We start from the raw sequence: 20,729 nt of genomic DNA, 5'->3' as shown, positions 1-20,729 counted from the left end.
AACGTCTTCAAAAAAGAAATATTTGTATGCTTTGCATAGGCTATGCCCTCAATAATCATATCAATAACAGTGTACCTTTGTTCTAAAAAAAAAATAACATATTTGAAAACGTTCCGAAATTGGAATTAACAGCAAAACCTCCCCTATGCCTCTGGTATAACTGTATATTGTGAGAGTTATACACAGCAACAGGAGAACCACTGAATAGATTGTGATTCACAGACCTATTAGCTCTAGTATAAATTGAACACTACAGTATGTGAAAGTAGCCCAAGGAATATTACAATTTAAAATGTGATTGTACAAGTCTTCAAAGAGCCCTGGAGAAACAATTTGATAGCTCCATTGTCTTGGATAAGACCAAGTATGAGTGTGTGTGCCTCAAATCTCCTTTCACTTTCTGATGTTTTGGAATAAAGTAAAACTAAGAGTTGTCCGAAGTGCCAACTGTTCCTTTTCGAGATACATAAATAATATTTCCCTTGTCATGTACAAGCTTTACCAGTCAGATTTTTTTTTTACTTTCACTATCTAAGCTTAGCTAAGTCTCCCACTTCCTCTTAAAACCCAAGTGATGTCCTATCCAAGTTTCTTTTCTTTCCTCGTTGCAAGTTCTGCACAATCATCAGGTATAGCCATTTCCCAGCCATGTTTCATTGCTCAATGAGATCTCTTTAAACCTCATTTAAACCTATGTCTGAGTGGCTTAAATTTACCCCACTTATGTTGAAAGTGCCTGCGAATTAAACAGGACGCAATCCTGGACCAGCATTAAACGGTTTAAGTGTGTTATTCCTCAACTATAGGAGAAAAAAAAGGGCCCCTTGATTAACTAAACCCTCTGAAATGTGATGGCTGTGGTGTAATTAGTCCGGTGCGGAGTTGAACGTAGGTTTTAAAGCAGCCACTCATCCCATGGCCTTTATCTTGTCTTCCCTCTCGCCTCTCTCTCGGAGAATACGGTCTCCCCTGTGAAGGAAGGGTTCTCCACTGAGCCACACTGTGGGACTTTGTGGTCTTAGCTTAGCCTTGTATCTGTGTAGTCACTCTGCGAAATGGGCTTGTCACAGGGACCTAAAACCTCCATTAAAAGTTGGAGCCTATAATAGGTATTAAAAAGCTGTGGGAACACAAAGAGGAGGACCAATTTTCATTAACATATGAAGCACTTATTAACTTTGATCGGAGTGCGGTGAAGTAGCAAAGCCGCTTAAAGGCGCAAAGGTCAAGAAGTTGAATGCCACCAAATCTTACCCGTCTGCCTTACCCTTGCAGAAAAGGCAGGGCCTCCTTCAGATAACTGGTGGGAGCACCTTGACGCCCCAGCTTGACTTGACTTGGTCGTGACTAAGACTCTTCACCCAATTCATAGGGCCATGGTTGGTTGACTCTGGAACCTGTTCATTCTTCTGTTCCTGTCCTGCTCCTTTTATTTACTTATTTTAACCAGGAAAAGACCCTTGAGGTCAGAAACCTGTTTTGCGAGGGGGACATTTGCCAGTTCTGTATGTGTTGTGTAGTGAAGATACGCCAACACACCATACTATGTTGTCACCTTGTCTTTTAGCAACTGCTTGGAGTACTTGAGTCTTATTAAGTCAGGTTTTGTGTCTGTTTGGCAGCATACGTGATACATTTTTGTTGTTGTTGCATCGTCCAATGTTTTAACAAAGAATGAGTCTATTCTTTCCCAGAATCCCTGTCCCTTATCCACATTCTTATTCAGAATGTCATTTATGTAATCTGTGTTTCTGTAAACTGTGTAATCGTTCCACTTTGTGGACACCTGAAACTATTTGGAGAGTGTATCACTCTTCAGTTCTACCCATGCCTACTCATCTACCATGAAATTATTGAGAGGCTCTTGTCTGTCAGTGACACCACACATCATAATGGCTCTGAAACTACATACATTGGTGTGGAATGAAGTAGCCAGCTAGAATAGAACAGGGAAGCTCTGTGAGAGGAGAGCATGTGAATCAACATTCAATTAGAGAGAGGGGTTCTACCCATGAGCACTCTGGACAAACCACACCCCTCCACCACACACACACCAACCTTCCACACCCCTGCAGAAACAACCTTGGAGTTTCCTTGGCAATTAAATAATCTCTCCTAAAACAACTTCCTGTGCACGGTCCACTTCCCATTTATGGAGGCCTGCTAGTGAAATGAATGCAGAGACAGGAAGACACTCCTCACACCTGATTTATACTCTGTTGTCACACCCAGAGCTATAATTGTGAGAAGGATGCCATTTTATTTCCAGAGCGGCATCACTTTTACTGAAATTGTGAAATTTCACCTTGTTCTTGTACCCCTTTTTATTGTTGTGGAAATATGAGTGGGAAGGGGATGGGGGATGTCTGTGAAGTTTAACACAGTGTTGGCACAAGCTGCTCTGTGTGTAGGTGTTCGTGTGTGTGTGTGTGTGTGTGTGTGTGTGAGAGAGAGAGAGAGAGAGAGATTCACACCTATTTACTGATGACGAAAAGCTCTTGACTGAGAACATTTGATGCTGATGGTAGCAAAGTGCATACAGTGACCGTATAACATAAATGTAATTGCATTTCTAAGAATGAGACGATTGCATTTATGTTCCAAACACCGTTAATAGACCCAAATTATGGCATTACAATGCAGTCATACACAGTTTACTTTCTCACAGTTGAAGGGGACCTGAATATCTGGTAGGCTACTCATTGTGGTAAATACAAAATCACATTGACCCTCGATTTGACCTTTCAATGGCAAATCTGAATCATAGTCAGTCAGAGACATATAGCAAGAAACAGAAAGTGGCAGAATTCATATGCCACTCTTTGTGCCATTCAGAAATAATCAGGATCCTCACCAACAGAACATCTCCTCCGTTCTCTGTTTTTTTTTTTGCCACTCTGTTTTTTTTTTTGCCACAGCTGCCAGCCCAGTGCCTGGAATGGTAAATGTGGAATTTTAATGCACAGTTGATGCTGAGGAATATGAGAAATGCTAATTTGTGGCGCGATAAGATGAATCGAGACATCCCTTTAGCCCCATTTGACTCAGTGGAGGAAATTAATCATGAATGTTTGTTAAGTATGACAATCTAACTGGGCCAGATCTACATGCTCCCAGACTGGAGGGAGAGTGAGATAAAACCTGGTGCTACAGACGCCCAGGAAAACTGCCAGATTCTGTAATGATGGGAATTTATTGGCGGTTAAAGAGACAGTGGCAAGGCTTATTCACTAATAACCTCCCTCCATTGGAGAGCTCCACTGCATAGTGTTGGTGGGGTGTTTTGACACTGCCTGTATCTCTGAAAGATTTATGATTTATTCTCTGTAATGGTTTTTCTGAGAACAGAGACAGAAGTCTTAGAGGTATGCTTGACTTTGGTGGGGACAGTGTCTTTTTGGAATGGCTGATAACTACATGTTATTTGCTGTATCAACAACCTTCTTTAAACATGAATGACCTTCTGTCATTTGCCTTTGATTAGATTTAGCTAGTTGATTTTCCTCAAAGCATTCATTAGAAAGCGATGTGATCTTGATAGCAGTTTGGTTATTATGACAACCTTGAGACTAACGTAGATCTATGGTCGAACCCAACCCTAAATCTTAACCTAACACATCCTATGGTGGGTTAAACATACAGTAACCATTTGCTTTACTAACACCATTTAAACATCAGCATTCCCTATGCTACAATAAGACCATGTAGAGGGAGTAGCAACCTGTCTGTTGGCTGGCTGGTGAGATTAGACGTCTCTGAGCTCCTTAAAGTCGCATGCGAACCAGATTGACATTTTCAAGGGCTTCCTTGGCAGAGACAATGCTAAAAGGGAGAGAAAAAGCCAATATGACTTTGTTCCTACCTTGCTGGAGGAGTTGTTTGTGTAAATCGTCTATAAGCTTATTGACCTGGATGTGTGGCACCCGACCGTGTGTGACTGTGATTTGGCTGGAGAGGCTGTCCTTTGATGAAGCAGCGATAGGGAGGGCTGATTCTAACAGCTCACTGACTCCTTGAAACATGCCCGCCAAACCTGCCCGAACATACACTGTGCTCTGTACCCTACCGCATGCCACCCTACCCTCCCCCATGCTTCCCTACCCTTCCCCAACTTTCCCTACCCTACCCCATGCTTCCCTACCCTACCCCATGTTTCCCTACCCTCCCCCAGGTTTCCCTACCCTACCCCATGTTTCCCTACCCTACCCCATACTCTTCACTCCACCTTTCTCCATCCTCACTGTCAGATACATTCTCTTTCTCATTCACCCCTAAATGTCTTCATTTGATAGCACATGGAAAGAGATTTAGCCGGCGGTAGATTACGATGAAATAGACTATAATGTAAATCATTGACAATCTGTATCCTTTGATAACACCGCAATAAATAAGTTATATCAAACACAGCCCCCTCTGAATGAAACGGAATGCTTTAATAGTCTATTTGTATGGCCAAAAGGTTTTGAGATAGCTCATGCACATTGAAGTCATGAAGAGGCTGTATGTATCCCTGTATCTTTTATCATACTGTAGCCTACATACTGGTACAACATTTTCTCCTTGCTGGTTTCCCCTGCAACATTTGCTAGAGAGGAAACTTCATCAAGCCCAATGCTTGCCTGTGACATTGTTCATCTCTGTGAGGTTGCCTGGGCGATTGTGTTTAAAATGCATTGCAAACGGTGGTTAGATAGAAGGCAGCAGAAAATCCGTAATCACTGCTTAATTAAGGAATCATCTTGTAGCTTCATTTCCTGAGCTGTAATTAAACACTTCCAATACGTTTCGTTGCAGGGCTTAACATGTTCGCCTGAGATCAAGGTACTGCCTTTAATGTTATCTCACCCGGCTTCTTTAAACTCGCTCCACTGAAAGGAACTGTTGATATTCGCCCTTTGTTATCCTAGTCATAACGCCTAGTGATCCCCAGTATGCTAAAGAGCTTCTCCAGCTAACTGTACTCCAGGCCCCCAACAATAAATAGGGAGGGGATTCAGTGAGTGGGCTCACTGATAATACTTACTGGGAAGGAAGGCAAGGGGGAGAATTTCGCCATCCCAAACAGACACTTGCATAAGCTAAACTGGGTCACTGTGACCTCATGTTACTGTTAGTAGGACAGTGCTGCAGACTTCCTTCACTTGTCGTTTTTTTTTGCTCTCACAGAGAGGCAGGAAGCTGCTGTCCTTTTGGCAATGTTTGCTGCTTTCTTTGAAGTGAGTCGTGTGTAGAAAGCCAAACAACCGTAGTGAGTGTTTGATTGATCTGAAGATTAACCCAGGATGGAGACAATGTTAAGGCCTTATTCTGGACTGTATAGACGTGTCCGATATGGCACCCTATTTACTATATAGCACACTACTTTTAACCAGAGTAGTAGTATTCATAGTACATCAGAAGGGTCTGACTAAATCCATCCCTCCACTACCTTCTTCAATGAAGTCTAATAATAATCCATCAACGCCCTTGGACGTACACTGTAGGTTTAACACATCAAAGCAATGGAAAAGATTATGTGAACAGATAGAACTAAGTATCCCTCCACTAAGGACAAGCCTACCACCACCAAGCAGGGCAGTAGAGCTCAGAGACTGAAGTCAGGGCTGGAGACGTAAACATTTTTACATTCTAATAATTTAGCAGACGCTCTTATCCAGCAGTCTCCCCTCCGCTGTGCTAGTGTTTTTAGCCACATTGAATGTATTGGATTTAGAAAAAGACAAGGGGTTTGTTATAGAATGACTTAATTATCTGTGGACCTGGACATGCAAAACAGAAGAGGTTTTCAAGGAAAATCTAGGAACGTGGTAAGCAGCATTGGTTGTTGTTGTGGCTGTGTAGGGTGTACAGTGCTGTATGTTTACCAAGGTATTTAAGCACTTTACTTCCCAGGTTAGAGAAAGATAGCTAAATATCCCTGGGTATGTCCTCTCTCCGCTTCTCCCTCTCTCTCCACCCCCTCTCTCCCTCTCTCCCTCTCCCTGTCTCCCCCCCCCCCCCCCCCCCTCTGTTTCTCTCCCCGTCTATCTCTCTCTCGTTCTCTCTCTTTCTGAGCCTCAGCCCTGAGATCTGCTGTTCTGCATCCTAGAACACACATTCTCCCTCCTCCACAATAGATCAAACAGTAATAAATAGCCACCTTCCTCTCTCTCTCTCTCTCTCTCTTTTTCTTGCTATGCCAACTTTCTTGCTCCTCCTTCCTTCCTGCTACACATGGGCTTCCTCCTGTATGGTAACTCATGGGAACTGCACCAGCCGGTGGTCCCACAGTTACACACACTTGATACTTCTTACAATTCAATGCACTGTACTGGACTATATTGCATAGTAACAAAAAGACAGTGTATTCAAAGCTGCAGGGATGACATTGCTTAATGTTAAGAAAACAGTATGTATAGCTAACGTAACCGTTTATTTATTGTTTTGAGCCATAGACCTTTAACATTAGTTACAGTGCCTTCAGAAGGTATTCACACCCCTTTACTTTTTCCACATTTTGTTGTGTTACAGCCTGAATTTAAAATGGTTTAAAATGGTTTGTGTCCCTGGCCTACACACAAGACCCCATAATGCCAAAGTGGAATTATGTGTGGAATTATGTTTTTAGACATTTTTACAAATTAATTCTAAATGAAATGTTTGAAGCAATAAGTATTCAACCCCTTTGTTATGGCAAGCCTAAATAAGTTCAGGAGTAAAAATTAGCTTGACAAGTCACATAATAAGTTGCATGGACTCACTCTGTTTGCAATAATAGTGTTTAACATGATTTTTGAATGACTATCTCATCTCTGTACCCCACATATACAATTATGTATAAGGTCCCTCAGTCGAGCAGTGCATTTCAACCACAGATTCAACCACAAAGACCAGGAAGGTTTTCCAATGCCTCGCAAAGAAGGGCACCTATTGGTAGATAAATTATTAATTACACTTTGGATGGTGTATCAATAAACCCAGTCACTACAAAGATAGAGGCATCCTTCCTAACTCAGTTGCCAGAGAGGAAGTAAACCGCTCAGGGATTTCATCATGACGCCAATGGGGATTTTAAAACAGTTACAGAGTTTAATGGCTGTGATAGAGAGGATGGATCAACAACATTGTAGTTACTCCACAATACTAACCTAAATGACAGAGTGAAAAGAAGGAAGCTTGTACAGAATAAAAATATTCCAAAACATGCATCCTGTTTTCAATAAGGCACTAAAGTAACTCTGCAAAAAATGTGGCAAAGAAATGAACTTTATGTCCTGAATACAACAGTACCACTCTTCATATTTTTAAGTTTGGTGGTTGCTGCATCATGTTATGGGTATGCTTGTCATCGGTAGTGCTGAGCAATTAACAGAAATGTCGGTTATTTTTCGGTTTGTAAACAACAAATTGACCGACATTGGTTCAATTATTTGAATTCCATTTAGTTTGGGGGTTCTCTGTGAGCTCAGTGCACACATTGCGCTGCAGTTCTCTAGAGATAAATCAGATCATGCCCGAACTGTGCGATGTAGTAGGGAGTTGTAGTTTCCAACAGGCCAATGTTCTGCATAGTTTAGCGCAGAAAACTTGATAATAACCACAATGACCATAATCCATTGCGTGCCTATGTGTCCAGTCTGTTTCTTCTACGCCTGCTATACAAGAGACATAAGAATGCGCGATCAAGAGGGATACATAGAGAGCAGTTGCTTCACGAGGTATTTTTTACCTGAAAATACTTTATCTAAGTGATTGATAGTTCGTATTTAGCAGTTATAAATGTATGCCTTATGTACTTTGAAGAACTACTAAAATAATGATTTCGTCAGACAGCATAGGCAGCAGCTCTATAGAGATGAGATGATCACTTGGAATGAAATAATATAAAGCCATCAAATAAAACAAATGTAATATACACAACAACTGAAATATTTTATTAAAGTAAAGTCATGTTAAAAAGTGATAAGCAGTAATGGGCAGTTACTACCATCATGGGACTTGTATTAATTGTTTTATCCTGTATTGTTACAGCATTCAACCCACATAATGCATAGTGCATTTAATGTGTTTTTTTAAATATCGAAACCTAAATTGAAAATCATGATTATTTTTGAATAATCAAACCGAAACCGAATCAACCTCAAAAAGCACTAATCGTTCAGCACTAGTCATCTACAAGTACTAGGGAGCTTTTTAGGATACAAATAAATGGAATAGAGCTAAGCACAGGCACAATCCTAGAGGAAAACTTGGTTCAGTCTGCTTTTCACCAGACACTGGGAGACAGATTCACCTTTCAGCAGGACAAAAACCTAAAACACAAGGCCAAATATACACTGGAGTTGCTTAGCAAGACGACATTGAATGTTCCTAAGTGGCCTAGTTATGGTTTTAAATCAAATCGGCTTGAAAATCTATGGCAAGACTTGAAAATGGTTGTCTAGCAATGATCAACAACCAACTTGACAGCGCTTGAATAATTTTTTTAAGAATAATGAGCAAATATTGTACAATCCAGGTGTGCAAAGCTCTTAGAGACGTACCCAGAAAGACTCACAGCTGTAATCGCTGCCAAAGGGGATTCTAACATGTATTGACTCAGGGGAGTGAATACTTATGTAAATTAGATATTTCTGTATTTCATTATTAATACATTTGTAAACATGTTTTCACTTTGTCATTATAGGGTATTGTGTGTAGATGGTTGAGAAAAAATATATATTCAAAACATTTTGAGTTCAGGATGAAACACAACAAAATGTGGAATAAGTCAAGGGGTATGAATACTGTCTGAAGGCACTGATATGATATCTGAACACTATGACTTGGATATAGTCGTATGTCTTCTTCATTGATAACAGTTGTTTTAACTGTATTATATGGGTGCCCCTCGATCAAACATGTTCTGGCAACAGTATGATTACTGTATGACCAACCTGTCCCATCTCTCCGTCTGTCTACAGGTGAAGAAGATGGCAGTGGAGAAGCAGGGGAGTCAGACATGGATGGACAGAGTGAGAAGACCAGACACCCAGCTATAGGACCAGAGGACTGGGATGGACCAAGTACGTTTACGTCCATTTCTCTCTCTCTTTGTAATGTCTTTACCTGGTGGTTGGCATCTGGTTGTCTTGCAGTTATCTGACATCTCTCAACCAGAAAGCCACATTTCAACCAGGAAGTGACTTTTTTATGACATCTAATGACATATTTTGCCCGATGGGAATGGAATGCACCTTGTAGGATGAGTGCCTTCAAATCTACCAGAGAGGGAAAGAGCAAGGCCCATGAGATATAAGCTGCAAAAGTCTCTAAAGTTGGGATAAATTGTGCTTCCTAACAACAATAGATGGTAAAACTGGGAAAAGTAATGTGGTGAGCTAAATGAGTATATTATCACCATTGAATAGTAACTTAACTTACCAGTGTTGAATGGGTGGATGAAATTGCTTTGCTCTTAATCTTATTGTATATGTGCTTGAACATAGAATGGGACCCCAACAGAAAGCTTATAATAAAAAAACGAACTATATTTATTTTCTCCTTGAAAATCTCATTTTACCATGCAGATTTCCCTTGCTTTTCTTCACAAGGGTTAAGAAAAATGGCTGTATCTTGTTTTTCCGTATTAAAAGTCACTTCATCAAAGTGATGGATAATACATCGAACAAGATAGCAGCACAGCAATTACTGTTGAGGGCATTACATCCACATTGCTGAACACACAAAATATGATTCCCTTCTAATGCATATGACCTTAAGAATTTATTGCAGCAGGTACATACGTTTATAAAAGTGGGATTTGGACAAGTTGTGCTGGTGCTGTAGCCCCCTGCGGTGTGTATTTTATACTGACAGTGAATCAGTGTTATCGGCCCCTATCAGATAATGCAGTTATCATTAATTTTACATTTGCATTTAAATCTGGGGAAAGAAATGAGCATTGCTGGTTAAAGATTAGAGAGGCTGGGCTGACAGTAATAAAACATCACCATGATCAGTCAGGAGACAGGGCTGAGGAGGTCAGCGCTCCACTATGGGGGCCACCATGACAAAAAGACAGCAGGCATCACATGACGAAGAGAAGGCCTTTTGGGCCCGGGGAAAACGCTGAGCTTAAAAATACTGCTGTCTTTGAAAGGGAGATAGGATGGGAGGGGATGGGAGCTCTATGACTGGCTGTAATTATATACCGATCTCTCTCTGTCTCTGTCGCTCTCCATCTCTCTCTCTGTCTTTCTCTCGCTCTCGCTCTCTGGACATCTTTCTTCTCTCTCTCTCTCTCTCTCTCTCTCTCTCTCTCTCTCTCTCTCTCTCTCTCTCTTGCTCTCTCTCTCTGTCCTTAGCCGTCTGAATATTGAGAATTGCAGGCTCATAACAGAACACTAACTGCTGGACTGACTGGGGGGGTGGGGGTGTTCAGTAGGGAGAAAACGTTTGAAACTGAGTAAGGTCCTACCTAACTGAACTACCTGACTGAACTTGTCCAATACTAATAGAGATTTCCGTTTACCGTTGCCAAACATTTTGATACGGTGTGCCCTACTGAACATGACCTTGGATTGTCTGTCTCATACTTAGGGTTTCTCTCAAACTCTAACTCCAGAAACATGACTTCAGATGAGATAGCACTACTGTCTCACTGACCACTCCTACATACAGGCATGTATCTATCTACCTGGTCAAAGCCCCAAGGATCCATACTCATATATGTTAGTATATCATCATTGCTACACTATCTACATAATTAATATAGTTTTGTTAGGATAAGGTGCACTCCCTCTCAGTTTCAGGTAGTCTTATTAGTATTTCTTAACATCCTTTATGTTCTACTAGTCCATGAGGGAGCCAAAGTTTTCAGAGCCGGATGTGGCTGGCACTCCTTCTGTTGTCTTTGTGGGCAGTGGGCTACAGTCTAAAGTGGGCAAGAAATAAATCTTTGTGCATAATAATGCCATTCACTATCCCATCACGCCTGCCATGAAAGGTCATTTTCCATTTTAATTTGTCCCATTGTGTTGGAAAAGTAAGATGGGCATGTTATAATTTGAATAAAGAGGGAAATCAGACAATCAGATACGAACATTTTGAAATTACATGGCTTCCTGTTCAAAGCGATTAAAAGCAAATTTATTTAGTTTGAGACTGTCTACGCTGTAATCTCTTTGTAAATGTTCAGATAGCTGTAGCATTCAAATTCTCTTTGTTATTTCTTGGCTTAAGTTTAAGCAGGTGCGATAAAGATCAGCACCGGATCATTTTTAATCACTCAGTGTGTGTATCTGAATAGGATGTATAATGGCTGTTACATAAAGAAAGGGGGCGTTTTTTCTAATGAGGTGGGCTCTGAACATCCTCACCTGTCTTTGGTGTTCCTATTCAACCACCCCTGGACATTTTCCTCTGTCGATAAAATGACAAAAGCAGCTAACAGAGTACATTCTCTAATTGAACTTTTCATCTTTATGTACCGTGTAAGGATGAACACATATCAAGTGTTGTAATATAGTTGTTTAGAGGACTCTTTTATCCAAAGTTACTTACAGAACAGTTGACACGGACAGTGACACGTGTTTATGTGGCCCATGTGGGAATCGAACCCACAACATTGGTGTTTCCAGCACCATGCTAACCCACAGCCATTGGAACTACTAGTTTCCCAGTGTTCCTTCCTATATAGTATGACAGTAGAACCATGTGACTCATTAATCTGATGGGTGTTCTGCCTCTGAAGTCAGTTCTCTCCTAGAACAGAGAACACCCAGGGAGTTCTCAATAGAACCATGTCATCCCTGAAGCAATCAGCACAGAGATCTGCTGTTTCATGTTCATTTGGTGTCATGGATATTTGAAATCCATGTATAATAATGGGAGATAACCCTGACTGTAAAGTACTGCTATTCTTCACTGCTATTCTTCACTCATTTCCATGGACTACTTTGTCTTCGATACAGATCTGCCACTCTTCCTCAAGGCTAAATGAGAGTGGTGGGTTTTAGCTAGCGTTAGCGTCTAATGAACTTCTGCACGTTGTAATCTACATGTCTGCTCTTATGAGCCACACCCCCGTGAAAAGACATGGAAACTCAGTTAGCTTCAGAGGAGGCTCTCTCTCATTGCTTCTTGTGTGGTTTTGTCTCAATACTGTACAGAGTAAAACGTTCTCCCTACGTTTGTAGGAATGCAGTTGTTAGCTTAGGCTTACATGGCTGATTAAGCAGACACTTTTATGTATATCTGTAAACATAATGTAATCTTCCATCTCGGTGTTAGCATGATACAATGTCATTTTACTGTTAAAATCAACTAAACAACACGCTGCTCTATTTGTACTACGTAAGATACATCTGACAAACAGTCTTCCTTGAAGATAATGCGTCCAAGATTGCACCATCAGCTGGGTGAGAAGTTTTGTGAAGGAAACGGGGGCAGGGAAGGAGAGGGAAGGAGAGCACTAAACACAAGCAAATGAGCAGAAGTGATGATCACCTTGCCCATAATTCTTTCTGCTTGACTGGTCCTGAACAGGCACACTGCCCACCTACCCTTCTCTCTGTGCCAGCTGGGCATGAGCCACGGTCGGACAGGTTGGGGTCAGCTGAAGGAGTGGCCCACCGAGACGATGTCCAACGGTCAGACAGGAACAGACCCCTCCCCTATCCACCCACCCCCTTCATCTCCCGCCGGCCTCCACCCCCTTCATCAAGTCATCAAAAGCTGCACAGCAAAACATGTCTGTCCTCAGATGAAGACTACAGTAGTCTCACAGTTTTTTACTCCAGCCCACCTTTGAGTGTTTGCCGATGGCGATGTTCCCGCCTACTGGTCCACACAAAAACAATAACGTTTCAGGTTTTATGCACATATGTCATGCGAGGAGAATTTGTAGAGCAGATGGCCACGATACCGTGGCAGGTGCCTCGACAAATGTTTGCTATCGCTGTGCTGCTATTTATATCATTGTGAAACATAGAGTCACAAATATTTGAGGACGGAGGAACGGACAGAGAGACTGTTGGCCCTCTTTGTTGTGAGTCAGAATGACCACCAAAATAAACCGATTAGGGTTTACAAATGTAGGATCTTATTTTGAGCCAGTTTGCTACAGCAGGAAAATAATCCTACAGCAACAGGAAATGGGGATTATTATGTGGATTATAATTAATGGACATTTTTTGTAGGGGTTGATACGTTTTTCATTAGGGCAAATCAAGTCTGACATTTTAAAGTGGAAATTACGAACTTTAGAAGCCTTTTTAAACCTTGAATACACTACAAGTTTGCATTTCCTGCATCGGTATTTCCTACATCGGTATACTCCGGACAATAATGACTTTTGTCAGGACTAACTTTTTTGCCGATACAGTATAATACAGCAGATGCAGTGTAGCAGGTTAGTTGTCCAAATGGGGTATCAAAAAAGCTACGAATCCCCTCGTACACCTTCATGTTTTTGGCTACATAATTATAGCACACTATGAGCTAACTATGAGATGACCCCAGTCCGCAAGCTGGGGCAGCACACTTCCTATACAGACCCTTGTCATCACACCTCTAGAAGACTCCATCTTGAATGCACACAGCCACTTTTAATGAGAGTTCTTCTGGCACCTGACAAGTTCTGCACGGCAACAGTGCATTTTTAATTCTGACTCTGAAGTCCATTAATTGAGGATGTGGTAAGGAAGGAAGGAGGAAGGGGTGCTGGAATGAGAGAAAGAGACAAACGGAGTGCACAGATGCAGATTAGGGCTGCAGAAGATGAGGGTGTAAAAGGGATTTAATGCTAGGATGGATTAGAGAAATCCTTGTAACAATGTTAAATAATTATAGTTCCAGTCAAGATCAAAGCACCATTGATTGAACCCCTCAAGCCTTCAGCACATAGTCTTGGAAAGCAAAGATTGGTAAACTAGTGCTCAGACCACTCTGACTGCTCCGGTTAAATTGGATTGGAAATATTAGGATGTAGATGAATCCTTCAGGAGGAGTTTGCAGAGCTTTTGTATGCCGGAAATGTAGCTCGCAAGATCCATTTGAATGGTTTGATACAGATGTAGGATCTTAATTTGAGCCAGTTTGCTACAGCAGGACAATAATCCTGCAGCAACAGGAAATGTGAATTATTATGTGGATTATAATTAATGGACATTTTTGTAGGGGTTGATAAATTTTTTGTAAAGGAAAATCAAGTCTGAAATTTCAAAGTGGAAATTATAAACTTCAGAAGCCTTTTTAAACCTCAAATACATTACAAGTTTTACATTTCTTGCAACAGGGTAATAAAATTAAGATCATACATCTGTAGAACTGCCTGTCTGGGCACAATGATCATAAGACAGGGATGTAGCAGCCACCTCTTCTGATAAATAGATAGATACAGTACCTAAAGCATTTTAAGTAGACTTACAGACGTAGTCTGGACTTTTATTTCAGCAAAGTAGAAAACTGAGGAGACTCGTTCAAGTTGTTTATAATTTATTTCCTAAAATCAACAGATTTGGATGTACATCATAGCGATTCTCTCTCAAAAGGATGTTTTATCTCTCCCAGTGGTTTTATTCAAAGCTTTTTATCAAGTCTTGGAAAAATAATGATGAGATTTCAGATACTGATGATCAAACTATGAACAACAGCTAGGAACTTTGGGAATGAAAACATGGAAACTAAACTGCAATCTCAGCACTCATTTTCTCATCAGGGTTTTTCTGAAATTGTGGGCCATCCCTGGCCCAGAGCAAGCAGTGGAGGAGTGGTGAATGTCTAAGCTGGTACTCCACACTACAAAATAGAAACTTGCTATGCTCTCTCTACTTCACATTACATTCACTTCCTCACACAGACACATACATGTATAGCGTACACACGCGCGGGCACACACACACACACACACACACACACACACACACACACACACACACACACACACACACACACACACACCCACACACCCACACACACACACACACACACACAAACCATGGAAAATAATGTTTGATTGTGTTGATCAAATATGCAACAAGAGATTAGAGAAATCACTCCACTCATATGCTGCAGTTCTTTCATGCAAATGTACTCACTGATCCGATATACTGTACTAAGAGGCTTTATGGCAAAACGTCATGGTTGTTAGTTATATAATCTAAAATAGGACTAAATTAAATCGCTGTTATTATCACTCTAGGTATTTTGACTAAGAGTTTGCTTAGGTACAGTGTGTGGGCTGAAACAGTTTCCTTAAAATAGTCAATAGATATAGATTCTATTGATTGTCACATTTTTCAAGAGAATCACTGTATCATTGGATGTCCACAACAAAATCACGTCTTAATTTTCAGTAGTTTTTTTATGACAGAATTAAATGAGAATGAAAGCTGTTGCTATATATGAAGCTGAACACAGTTGGTGGCAGTGATTCTGCCCTGAGGGACTTGGTTCCCAATGCAGGTTTTTTCTTTAGCACTCTGAATATGTTTGTTCTGCAATGCTTATACCCTCTGAGGCTGGCTAGATGAGAAATATAGCAGTCTTCTACTTCTTTGGGTGAATATGGTGTGTGTATTTAAAATGTAGATGGAAATGTTTCGTGCAAGTTATTTGAGAGGATGTAATACAATGAGTTACTCAACTGAAACTTAAGGGAAGTTGAATTTTTTCGAGTCCCTCTGCACTCCATAGGATTTCATTTTTCTGTAAATATATAATATATTTGGGTGTCTTTCTCTGTGCTGCTCCTCCATGATTCATTGAGAGTTCAACTGAATCTTACTGAGTAGGTGCACTGGGTCATATTTTATGTACATACAGTACCAGTCAAAAGTTTGGACACACCTACTCATTCAAGGGTTTTTCTTTATTTTTACTATTTTTTACATTGTAGAATAATAGTGAAGACATCAAAACTATGAAATAACACATATGGAATCATGTAGTAACCAAAAAAGTCTTAAACAAATCAAAATATATTTTATATTTGAGATTCTTCAAATAGCCACCCTTTGCCTTGATGACAGCTTTGCACTCTCTTGGCATTCTCTCAACCAGCTTCATGAGGTAGTCACCTGTAATGCATTTCAATTAACAGGTGTGCCTTCTTAAAAGTTAAATTGTGGAATTTATTTCCTTCTTAATGCGTTTGAGACAATCAGTTGTGTTGTGACAAGGTAGGGGGGGTATACAGAAGATAGCCCTATTTGGTAAAAGACCAAGTCCATATTATGGCAAGAACAGCTCAAATAAGCAAAGAGAAACGACAGCCCATCATTACTTTAAGACATGGTCAGTCAAAACTGAACATTTCAAGAACTTTGAAAGTTTCTTCAAGTGCAGTCTCAAAAACCATAAAGCGCTATGATGAAACTGGCTCTCATGAGGACCACCACAGGAATGGAAGACCCAGAGTTACCTCTGCTGCAGAGGATAAGTTCATTATAGTTACCAGCCTCAGAAATTGCATCCCAAATACATGCTTCACAGAATTCAAGTAACAGACACATCTCAACATCAACTGTTCAGAGGGGACTGTGTGAATCAGGCCTTCATGGTTGAATTGCTGCAAAGAAACCACTACTAAAGGACACCAATAAGAAGAAGAGACCTGCTTGGACCAAGAAACACGAGCAATGGACATTAGACCGGTGGAAATCTGTCCATTGATCTGGAGTCCAAATTGGAGATTTTTGGTTTTTCGTCTTTGTGAGACGCGGTGTGGGTGAACGGATGATCTCCGCATGTGTATTTCCCACCGTAAAGCATGGAGGAGGAGGTGTTATGGTGTGGGATGCTTTGTTGGTGACACTGTCTGTGATTTATTTAGAATTCAAGGCACACTTAACCAGCATGGCTACCACAGCATTCTGCAGCGATACGCCATCCCATCTGGTTTGGGCTTAGTGGGAATATCATTTGTTTTTCACCAGGACACCATGACCCAACACACCTCCAGGCTGTGTAAGGGCTATTTTACCAAGAAGGAGAGTGATGGAGTGCTGCATCAGATGACCTGGCATCCACAATCCTCCGACCTCAACCCAACTGAGATGGTTTGGGATGAGTCGGACGGCAGAGTGAAGGAAAAGCAGCCAACAAGTGCTCAGCATATGTGGGAACTCCTTCAAGACTGTTGGAAAAGCATTCCAGGTGAAGCTGGTTGAGAGAATGCCAAGAGTGTGCAAAGCTGTCATCAAGGCAACGGGTGGCTATTTGAAAAATCTCAAATATAAAATATATTTTGATTTGTTTAACACTTTTTTGGTTACTACATGATTCCATATGTGTTATTTCATAGTTTTGATGTCTTCACTATTATTCTACAATGTAAAAATAAAGAAAAACCCTTGAATGAGTAGGTGTGTCCAAACTTTTGACTGGTAGTGTATATTTGCGCTATTTACGTTACCTCAAGTCATCAATGCATATGGTTTGGCTGTGGGAATGTACATCTTAAGCTTTACCCTCCCTCTCTCTCTCTCTCTCTCTCTCTCTCTCGCTCTCACACACACACACACACACACACACACACACACACACACACACACACACACACACACACACACACACACAGTCTCTCCTCCTAGTGAAAGGAATTGATATCAGAGCAGTGGCCCCTGCCTCTCAGACAGTGTATGTGGTGATGAACAGCTGTGTCCAGCTTGGCCACCTGGTCATGCCAATTCCAGTTGGGTTTTGTGTGAAGGTCGGGGGGCGGGCACTGGTTGTCAACTGAATTAAAATACCAAATAATAGTAATAATAATGATAATAAAAAGTTAATAAAAAACTGCATGTTCCTCCCTGATTGTGAGTGTTGTGGTATTCAATTATGCAATTTTCATTGGCATATTAATCATCTTTTCAACAAACAAGCTGGCGTTAATTAAAGCAAAGCATGGATAAAGACGTGTTGCCGGATCATCACTCTGTTTATCACCGTGCACAGACCCGCAGTTAAGTCAATTCCGGCTGTGAGATGAATTTCAACGTTCTCCTCGCTTTTTCCTGTGTGTGTGTGTGTGTGTGTATAGTTGTGTATGTATTATGGTCAGTGTGTGTGTGCGTGCGAGTGCTTGCATGAGTGTGTGAGTGGTTGCTCACATATTTATGCCATTGTATGGAGGGAGGGCCAGTAACGTTGCATGTCAGTGTGGGAGAGGCTGAATATGTAAGTTGTGACTCATTTAAATCAGACCCTCCGTAATAGAAAGCTGTCTTGGTTACCTATTTAGTGGAAAGAATGGTAACAAATTACAGGCTACAGATTTAACCTCACTACCTCCTTATTACAGTTATGATTATACTGCATTATACTGTTTAAAAAACATCATAGTTATTTGTAATTATTAACACCACAATATAAAATGTATGTTTTGGTTCTTAGCTTGGTGCATTGGAAGGACAATGGAGATGATTGAGAATCTGTGGAGAGATATATTTGTCCTAATCACAGCTCACTGATCAGCTACCATTCATTAACAACCCAGAGAAACCCTGGTGATGTGATGTGAGTAGGCAGAGCCATGCAAACACTTGAGTCAGTCAGTCAGTCAGTCAGTGGGCCACCAGAAAAGAGCTCCATCAGCCAGCCATCTGACTGTAGACATGTTGCTTGTCCCTGTCCCCGGCTCCTCCATTGTGGAGCAACTTTATCAGTGCCAGCCGCTCACCCACTTGCTAAACTGCAGGACCAGCCGCCTCTTAACTTAAACATAAGATCTTTGTGGTTTGAAGCACTCGGCTGCACCGCGCCCAATGAGAATCTGAAAGGCAAACAAGACTCTGGTCTCGGCGTTGCCCATCACAAAATCATCACACCACACCACCACCACATGGAAAAGGAAAAAATGTCTGTTTCTGCTGCGTTAGCTCGAATCTAAATGCACTCAAACAGACTGCTGCACTGGGGCAAGATTCCCTCTCAAGGAAGCAAAAAGGAGAGATGGAGGGACAGAGAGAGAAAGGGGGTGGAGAGAGAGCGAGAGAGAGAGAGAGAGCGAGTGGAAGTGAGAGAGAGAGCGTTAGAGAGAGAGAGAGAGAGAGAGAGAGAAGTCAAAAACCACATAACAATGCCGGAGAAAAATCAGAACATTTTCCACCGAAAGATGGGCCATTTCCAAATCCTCGTGCCCTATCAGACAAATTAAAGTAAATCAAGCATGAAATGAAGCAGAAGAGCCCGGAGATAAGGCTCCTTTAAGTCGTTTACAGATTAGGATAGAGAGAGAGGTGCATCTGGTCTCTGGCAGTGAAGGAGGCTAGTTTCTCATTTCACAATAGCAGTCTGTGTATAGGATTACTCTCCCCTGTCATTGACATGGGAAGCAGTGGGGGAAAAGCCATCCACAAAATGTTGCTAAATATGTCCCTAATGTCTCCAACGTACCAAACTTCACTTGTCTCCCATCTGAACGGGGGCGATATGTTATGTTATAGCATGTCATGGAAGTGTGTAGTAATCCGATTGTGCAAATTTTTTGTCAATTAGATGTGTTGTTATTTGGGGTGCCTTCTATTCTCAATTGTCTTTCCACCACCATGTGACTTAAAATGTACATGTGATTCAGGATTGGCTAGAGCGGATCACATGACTGTGGCAGTCACTTCTTCTGCCCACACTGAGCATGCCTGAAGTCAGGTTGGAGAGAATTCGACAAACTTAAATCACCATACTGTATGTTCAAAGGTGCATATGTGCAGTGTGTATTTATTTCACTTTAAATGTAACAAACTGCACTATTACTGTAATTAAAAGATGCAGTTACTGTTACAGTGTATAACTGCTTCACAAAATATGATTTACAGTGAGGGAAAAAGTATTTGATCCCCTGCTAATTTTGTACGTTTGCCCACTGACAAAGAAATGATCAGTCTATAATTATAATGGTAGGTTTATTTGAACAGTGAGAGACAGAATAACAACAAAAAAATCCAGAAAAACGCATGTCAAAAATCTTATAAATTGGTTTGCATTTTAATGAGGGAAATAAGTATTTGACCCCCTCTCAATCAGAAAGATTTCTGGCTCCCAAGTGTCTTTTATACAGGTAACGAGCTGAGATTAGGAGCACACTCTTAAAGGGAGTGCTTCTAATCTCAGCTTGTTACCTGTATAAAAGACACCTGTCCACAGAAGCAATCAATCAATCAGATTCCAAACTCCCCACCGTGGCCAAGACCAAAGAGCTCTCCAAGGATGTCAGGGACAAGATTGTAGACCTACACAAGGCTGGAATGGGCTACAAGACCATCGCCAAGCAGCTTGGTGAGAAGGTGACAACAGTTGTTGCGATTATTCGCTAATGGAAGAAACACAAAATAACTGTCAATCTCCCTCGGCCTAGGGCTCCATGCAAGATCTCACCTCGTGGAGTTGCAATGAACATGAGAACGGTGAGGAATCAGCCCAGAACTACACGGCAGGATCTTGTCAATGATCTCAAGGCAGCTGGGACCATAGTCACCAAGAAAACAATTGGTAACACACTACGCCGTGAAGGACTGAAATCCTGCAGCGCCTGCAAGGTCCCCCTGCTCAAGAAAGCACATATACAGGCCTGTCTGAAGTTTGCCAATGAACATCTGAATGATTCAGTGGAGAACTGGGTGAAAGTGTTGTGGTTAGATGAGACCAAAATGGAGCTCTTTGGCATCAACTCAACTCGCCGTGTTTGGAGGAGGAGGAATGCTGCCTATGACCCCAAGAGCACCATCCCCACCGTCAAACATGGAGGTGGAAACATTATGCTTTGGGGGTGT

The 20,729-nt window shown here is 41.3% G+C and overlaps 1 protein-coding gene across 1 annotated transcript in view; it reads left to right on the top strand.

The window, feature by feature from the left end:
* The window catches only part of LOC311119627 (zinc finger protein ZFPM2-like), a gene marked incomplete at its 5' end in the record, with an annotated part of 126,649 nt that overhangs the window by 26,313 nt on the left and 79,607 nt on the right, over positions 1–20,729 (top strand). Inside the window, 1 exon segment of the mRNA XM_084157765.1 lies at positions 8,943–9,044. Within this exon segment, the coding sequence (XP_084013891.1) occupies positions 8,943–9,044 (102 nt within the window).

Source organism: Coregonus lavaretus (genome assembly GCF_964263955.1).
Source record: "Coregonus lavaretus genome assembly, chromosome: 3".
Taxonomy (NCBI): domain Eukaryota; kingdom Metazoa; phylum Chordata; class Actinopteri; order Salmoniformes; family Salmonidae; genus Coregonus; species Coregonus lavaretus.
This window is presented reverse-complemented; position numbering and strand designations above follow the sequence as displayed.